Here is an 8,331-nt window from a genome sequence, read left to right as displayed (position 1 = left end):
AGGCTTATATGGCGGCTCTTTACTCAAACAACATCCTTATGGGTCTGTTGGATTAAGCACTATATGCTTAGACAAAACTCCTTTTGGGATGTGAGGGATGACAGTAAGGGATCTTGGATTTGAAGGAAGTTACTTAAGCTAAGGGACTTAGCGTATGAGTTTATGAAAATGGAGGTTCGAGATGGATCAACTACGTCTTTCTGGTTTGATAATTGGATGGGTTCAGGGAAGTTGATTGATGTCACAGGAGCCATAGGCACAACATATTTGGGCCTACCTCGGAGAGCACTGGTGTGTGATGCGGTCTCCAGTGAGGGCTGGAGTTTGAGGAATAAGCGCAGCAGGAGGTTCCAGACTCTATACAATCAGATACTCGCAATCCCGGTTCCTGATGAAGACATGGGAGATGATCTGATCCTGTGGAAGCGAGGAGAGGACGAGTTTCAAGACAGTTTCTCGACAGCAAGTACTTGGGAGCAGATTAGGTACAAAAAGCTTAAGGTAGAATGGTCTGAGGCTGTATGGTTCACGCAGAGCACACCTCGGTACGCTTTTATCACTTGGTTAGCAGTGCAAAACCGGCTTTCTACCGGAGACAGGATGAGGAGCTGGGGTATTACGCAGGGGTGTGGACTTTGTGGAGAAAGGGATGAGACAAGAGATCATCTCTTCTTTGCTTGTCCCTACTCCTTCACTGTCTGGGAAGGTCTAGGGAGAGGGTTCTTTGGACGCAGGACCAACCCTGACTGGTATATCACACTCAATGCGATCAAACGCAAAAGGGCAAATAGACTTGACTCCATCCTACTCAAGATGATCTTCCAAACAGTCATTTACCACATATGGAGAGAGAGAAACTCAAGGCGGCATCAGGGCAACTGGGTATCGACGAACCAAATGCATAAGGCCATTGATCGATCGATGAGAAATAGGATAGTGTCGCTTAAGTATGGTCCGCAGCATCGATATGCTGGACTGCTACAGAGATGGTTCGAGCTCACGGCTTAGGCAGATGGAGGTCTTTCTATAGGTCTCCTTATTCTTTTCTACTTTCAGTATATTCTTCATAATATGATTCTTTGTAAATGTAATTCTTTTACCTGGTTGATCAATAAATTTGAAATTTCATCAAAAAAAAATCAGGATTATAATAGTATAGAAGCTAAGGTTGTATATTGAATATTCTAGAACTCTATCAACTTCCGTTTGTATAGACTATCTATTGTCTGGATCTCAGATCTCAACTATCGTTTGTTGATCTTGAGAAAGTGTTGATCGATACTATCTATGGATAGTCGATCGATACACCTTTCAGAACGTCGATCGATACACCGATAGGGTTGTCGATCGATGTTCTTTCCAGCAAGCTTTAGCGTGCGGGTTTGAATATGTTCACTAGGTTTCCTAGATCAACTTCCGTCTGTTTCTAGAAATTCTAGCACAATATGAATCAGTTCAGGTAAAAAACCAGGCTTCCATGGTGTGGATATCAACTCAATTGATGGATATCACTAACGACTCAGCAATTTTATATTTGAGCCTAATCCTTCGTAATCCTATTTGAATCGTAAACCTAAGTAGGTGAACTATTCAGACATAGTAAAGCAATTCATAACAGGTTGTAAATAAAACACATATACTATTGTTAAAAGTGGGTAAAATCCATGGTATATCAATAACATATACGAAAATAGCTAAATTTTTATTATATGATTAATATGATTGTTTAATTTATCTAGCATTAAAAAATAATGGAGGTTATATAAATTGTTATTAAATATTTATTATTTAAATAGTTAATTGTCAAATATATATTTTATTCAATTTTGTATCTTTTATTTAAGGAAAAAAGAAAATATTAATCGTAGATTGTTAATTAATTTTATGATTAGTTTAATGAGAATTATATATTATATGTTTAGTTAACCAACTATTTCTGTAAAAACTTTTAAGAAGCATTTTAATGATGACATGTGCCACATATCGAATGTTATAATGTTTCTCTTCTAATATATAGATGATTAGTAGGAATTATTTTTCCAGCTTAATTAGTTCGTTATCCACAAGTGGAAACTATGTTCTCCAACTTAACATTTAGAAATCTAATGTACTACCCTTACAAATAAATAATACAAGTGACTTAAAAATTAAAGAAATTATGATTTCTGTTGGAGAAATGGTCTTAAATAGCTTATAATAATCAGTTTATTGTTAAAACTAATACACAATGGTTAAAATGATTAATTTAACATTTACATAAGACATTTTTTTTACTCAAATTTCAAAGTTATTGATCAATGAAAAATTGGCATTTACAAATGAATTAAAACAAAAATTAACCTAACGAAAATAAAGAAAACATGTATGTCTAAAGTTTCCTTATATCCTTCTTGAAAATTTTTGAGCACAGGTAATCAAATATGAATTTTAAGTAAAACACAAATCCATATTTTATTAGAAATTCTTTAAACAAATTATACTTAATCTGTTTAATCAGATTGACTTTTCTTCACTACCAGTGAATCAACGCTGAACAATTTCTAACTAATCAATCACTACTCAATGGCAACCTAGTTCCTCTCTTTCTATATCTCCAAAGCGTGATTTCAAAGAACACATCAGCCACCTTTTTATCGTCAGCTTCCAGACATGATTTTCTCCCGGAATAATTACACTGTAAGGCAGTTTTGAGCTTTTTATAACAAAATAAGAAACTTTCTTCTACCAAGGCAGTTTATCTTAACAGTTTTCTTTTGCCTAAACTAACTAATTCTATTTTATAACTACTCGTTGACTAGCTATAGGATTTAATCACAGTTCTTCCTAACAAACAATAAAAATAAAGTGGGTCCCATATATCTTTCTTCTTCGTTTTTCTCTTTTTGAGTTCTTCACTTTTTTTTTGTAAAATGAATCTTGTTTTTCCAGAAGTTTTCTTTAAAAAAAAACATGTATTTAATCAGTATATTCATTATTCTGTCTATCTTTTGAGATATGTCAAGTTATATTTCTGATGGTGGTATAATCGTTATGTATACGATGACGTTAACAATGTGATCGATTAAAGCTTCAACCATGGCGTTTACGTTTTTTCGATTTTCTCGCATCGCCGTACTCTGTTCTTGCTTCAAAACCGCAGGCGGCCCTCAACCAAGCTCGATCTCGTGGCTGTCGTGTTCATCTTCCTCGTGGTGTCACACGACGATTGAACCCAGTCCGTCCCGTTTTCACTTTGCCTCAATCATTTTTGTTGTGTCCCAGCTCCTCTTTTCTCGTCGTGCCGTGACCTTCGTTCATCTTTATTGCAACCTCCAACTGGTACAAAAAGCTTAAGAGCAACAATGGCTAACTTTGGTGTTTTTGCACGTCCAACCCTTCAACTTTTGTCCTATCTCAGTTTTGACCCTAATATTATTTAAACGTGCAAATTGCTTCTTAATTTCACCTCCAAAATTCTAAATATATATTTTCCCCTATGATATGCAAATAAATACACAAATGTAATTTATTCACTTAAAATGTAATTTAAACCACTATTAGACAATATGACCGTTCTAATATTCACACCACTAAATGTATGTTAAAACCTAGTTGATGTACAAATGAACAGTGTACATGAAACTTTTTGTAAAATAGTGTACATGTGGACAATGAATATATGTGTACACATTGATGATTCTGACATACAACTTATTGTAGATTTTCCATCTAAAAAATCAAGCTTCTACGACTTTTGGAATTCACGCTAATGTTAACATAATGTAGATAGTGTTAACACAATATAGACATTGTTTGCACGATGTACATTTGGATTCTTTTCATCTTCCCATGTACACATGTACACTGAACAAGATGCCAAGATATTTCACACAATAAACTTTAGCTTCAAATTAAGCTAGTTTAAATAATAGAAAACAGTAAATAATAATAAAGTAAATAGACGACAATATAGATGAGTTATTAGAACTATGATGTATAGATGTTAAGGGTTTGATCCTAGAACTCGGTTGCAATAGTAAGATATCTAGCTCTCGCTGCGAGTTTACACGCTTAAATCTGTATTCATACTTTCGTATTCAATATGGAACGAGTATCGATTGGTACACTTATATAGTGTCGATCGATATATCTTTTAAACATGCATTAACGTTCAGGTCGATAAGCTCACTAGGTCAATTAAACTAGCTATCGCTTGTGTCTAATAACTTAGCACAACAGAATTATTACCATGTATTAACCTACTCTCACCGTTATCAATAACCTAAGTTTAGGATTCTAGTTAGATACTATGGAATGCAAGCAATAAGATAAATTCTGTGAAAGATCCTAATAAATCACCCTAGCAATTCTATATTTCAGAGGTTCAATTAAAATCCTAGAAAATCTCTAAACCTAATAGTGGATCTACTCAGACATAATCACAGAAACAGCATCGATCGACGATGAGCAACATAAGCAGCATCGATCGACGATGAAGTGGTAGTGTCGATCGATACTGCTTCTGTTGGGCCTTTATCGACTTCACCTCTACATCTCAACTCTTTCTAAGAAGCTACTGCATACATATCATCAACAAATACCCCATTGTAGGAACCTAAATGCACATTTCTATCTGGTGGGATAGGAAATTCAACTTCAACCGCAACGCATGGAACCACAAACTTCACAGGGTCATGTATCCTTTTCACTTTTTTGTGAATCACAGCAGCTTTTTCTGTGCATATAGATGGTCTCAGATGTTCGGGGACAGCAAGGTGCGAACTCTCAGATTTGTGCATTATTTCCTCAATCGGTTCCAGCTCAACCACGCAACTCTGCAATTCGTCCAACAATGGGTGTTGATCGATGCAGTCGGGTGGGTATAGAATGATGCTATCTGGTGGGTGGCGATGGATAATATAGGTAGGGTATTGGTCGATGATGTAGGGTGGGTGTTGATCGATCTCATAATGATGGTGTCGATCGATGCTAGCTTTTGACGAAGTCTCCAGATTTTCCCTCGTAGTATTCCATTCATCATCAAGCTTCTGCTCTGAGTCAAGCCTTTCCTCAAGCTCTAAAAAGTCTTCCATAGTGACTTCCCTATCATAATCTATATATTCAAGCTTTTCTCCCTCCTCTAGCTCCAAGAATTCTTCTAGCTCCAAGAAATTTTCAATGGTGTTTTCTTTGTCTACATCTAGGGTAAGATAACACCTTGATACATCGGTGCTCATCAGTGTCGAGTTTGCAATGTCCTGAGGACAACTCAAACTTTCAGGGATTTCAATAGGTGTCAATCGGCAACATGATTTTTTGTCGATCGATATTGAGATGGTGATGTCGATCGTTTCTGAGGTCGTACAGTCTGCCGGTTGGTCCCTCGGAAATATATGACAGTGATTAAGGGGGTTATTTCCAACTCTAACTCGTGGACGAAGTTCTTCTTTTTTGTTCGTGTAAATGCTGCGTCCATCGAAGAGAATTGCATCCCACTGTTCCGGAGCAAGCCGAATGACAGTCCCTTCATCAACCGCTCTACCCATTCCCCGAAGACGTGATCGAAATGAGGGATCTCCTCAGGAATGGTCCATTTTTCTGGACCTTCTTTACGCCGAGGAGAGTTCGCAAGGCGTTGAGACTCGTGCATCCCGATCTTGGAGTGCACGTAGAAGCGGATAATGATTCGGAATCCGATGATCCTTCTCCTTGCGACGTTCCCGCGGAGGAAACGGACGCGAGACCTTCTAAGGGTAAAGCCATTGATCTCGGTGATATAGAGTTTTCCGTAGATGACTCTATTCTTCCGGGATGGGACTTGGACCTTGCTTATGGTGACAGTAGTGGTTCGAGCGAGGTGCCTATTCCGGATTTTGACGAGTTCTTTGCTGGTCTACCCTCGAGTTTCGATCCTCCTTTGTATGTGGACGAATTGGGAAGGTCCAAGGTAGTCGCGATAGGATCTCGCATAATCAACGGTGTTAGTTTCTTTCTATTTAAGAACTTCGCAGATAGTTTCTTTTTTTTTTAAACACGTTGGTCGTTTTTGCAGGGTCTGAACATGCTTGGCTCAGCCCTTGAGACAAGCCACAGGGAGGCCATGGTTTATCACTTCAGGGCAGAGAAAGCGGAAAAAGACCTTGCACGTGTTCAAAACTAAATTTTAGAGCGAGATTTGAAACTTGCCAAGGATCATGCCAAGGCCGTCCATCGAGCAGAAAGGAGATGTAGGAGAGAGATCGTTGAGGTGATGAGAAACCATGCTTCTCAGTTCAAGACCGAGTATGGAAACCTTAAGGAGGCTTTTTCCTTGGTGAGCGATTTTCGCGACTGTCGCGGTTCAGTTGGTACCCTCTGGATGACGCGGACAGACGACTTTGTTTTCAAGGACTAGATGGAAATCATGGAAGGTGGCATGAAGGATCATGCCCATGATGAGGCACTTATTTCCCGATCGACGGGAGGATTCAGAGATTTTGGGATCCCATCCCGGTTTCTTCCGATACGGAGGAGGTCACGACCGAGGTTTCTGGTTATGATGAGGAAATGGACTATCCGGCGGATGCATTCGGAGTTTCCATGTCCGGGGATTATAACTTTGATCTGTGAGGATCGAAGTTAGTATTTGACATGAAGAGGTTTCCCCCTATCTTGTGTTTATGGCCGAGTGTGGCCTTTATTATCTGCATCTGGCCGAGTGTGGCCTTTATGCTAAGACTTTGTGTGGGCCTGTTTGGCCACTTTTTTTTATCGGGACTGGCTGTTAGTGGCTTCGAATCCCTACCGTTCTGCGGTTTTCTATATGATTAATCTTTATCGAACTACTTTGTTCCGAATATGCCTGAAATAAATATGAGTTGTCGTCTCATATTAAGTCCTATCGAGACGTCCCATCTGTTGGTTTGCTCGAGATGTGAATTTTCGAAAAAATTATTTGTTTATTTTTTACGAAGTTTCATAAACGTTGAGATATGGACGGAGAGACATGTTTTAAGATCTCGTATCATTTTTTAGATATCATGTCTTGAGATGTTAGAGACCAGTGCGTTGGGTTTAGGGCAAGACCTAGGTTTACTTTAGGTTTTAAGGTTCATGCGGTGATTAGACGGCTAGTGATTTTCCTGTTGCGATTTCAACCTGATTCGTACCGATTTAAAGTCCGCCATAGGTTCTCGGCTTATACGACTTGTATGGTATGAAACGAGCATCTCTCCAGAGACAATTTTTAAGCCAACTGGAAGTGCTTGACCAAAATTTTTGATTTTTTTTTATATATAGCGTGCTTTTATCCTTGTTTCGGATGTTTGAGGATCAGAATGATCAGCGTGCGTTTGTTTAAGACGGTTGATGTGTTTGTCGGGGCCAATCGACGAGCATGATGTAAATATTCGTTGAAATTTTATTGTCGCGTTTGGACAGTTGTTCGTATAGTTTCGATTCTAACTTTGGCGACGTCTCGCTGTTATTTTGAAGACTATACATTCGTTTTAAGTTCTGAAAGGTTTACGAATGTTTTGCGATTTGGACCAGATACGATCTGAAAGAATTTAATGTTTGTAGAGATTTTCGCGTAGCTGAAGTGTAAGAGTTCATAAAATACGTATTGTAGTAAAAAAATTAAAAAGCTCGAGTACAATAATGCATGTTCTAAAACGTGGGAATATACGAGTATACGTACCCACTCCCCCCCCCCACCACCCTTTTTAGAGAGGGGGATAGCTGAACTCGTCTTTCGACGAGCGATCTCGTAGTTCTATTTTATGCCGCGAGTGTTTCTACTCGGCGGTTGGTGCTGTGTTGACCTCCTTAATCGGGTGACTGTGGCAGGATCAATGTCTTTGTCTGGGTTTTTCTTTTCCGGTTGAGTGACAGCGGTTACTTTGGAATCAGGCTGAATTTCGATATCCGAGGCGTTTGCTCCAGCAGACGATGTTGGGTCGTCCTTCTTTGAATTGTTTTTGGCCGAAGGCTGAGTTAACTTCGTGCGTTTGTGACTTACCATTGCGGTGGTTGTGATTTGTCTTAACTTATGCTCTGCGAGAAAGCAAAGTCGCGACTGTTTCTGACAACCCCAGATGGTAGCAACCCCGCTCTGGGTCAGGATATTGATTCCCAGGTGATATGTAGACGGAACGGCTTTCATGGTGTTCAGCCATGGGGTTCCCATGATCATATTATAGATGGCAGGATGATCAACCACCGCGAAGTCGACGATCTTGGTGATTTCCTTGGCCATGACTGGTAGTCGGATTGATCCGAGAGTGATTGACGTTTCGCCTGAAAAACCCGTCAATGGTTTTGGTATCGGGGTAATTTCCCCGAGTTCGATGTTCATCCTCTTGAGAGTGTCAC

General features: G+C 39.2%; 1 protein-coding gene across 1 annotated transcript; it reads left to right on the top strand.

Annotated features, from left to right (window-relative positions):
- Nucleotides 1-168: 168 nt before the first annotated feature.
- Nucleotides 169-1,008, top strand: LOC106324048. Its single transcript, XM_013762075.1, has one exon. The coding sequence runs from the start codon at nt 169-171 to the stop codon at nt 1,006-1,008; it is 840 nt and encodes a 279-aa protein (XP_013617529.1).
- The last annotated feature ends 7,323 nt before the right edge of the window (nt 1,009-8,331 follow it).

The sequence above is a fragment of the Brassica oleracea genome, chromosome C2, assembly GCF_000695525.1.
Source record: "Brassica oleracea var. oleracea cultivar TO1000 chromosome C2, BOL, whole genome shotgun sequence".
NCBI classification, from domain to species: domain Eukaryota; kingdom Viridiplantae; phylum Streptophyta; class Magnoliopsida; order Brassicales; family Brassicaceae; genus Brassica; species Brassica oleracea.
Note: the sequence above shows the minus strand (reverse complement) of the source record. Positions and strands in the feature narration are given on the sequence as shown.

Bases quoted from the DNA above. Each gene is read 5' to 3' on its own strand.
- LOC106324048 (XM_013762075.1), top strand. From the start codon at position 169: ATGGAGGTTCGAGATGGATCAACTACGTCTTTCTGGTTTGATAATTGG.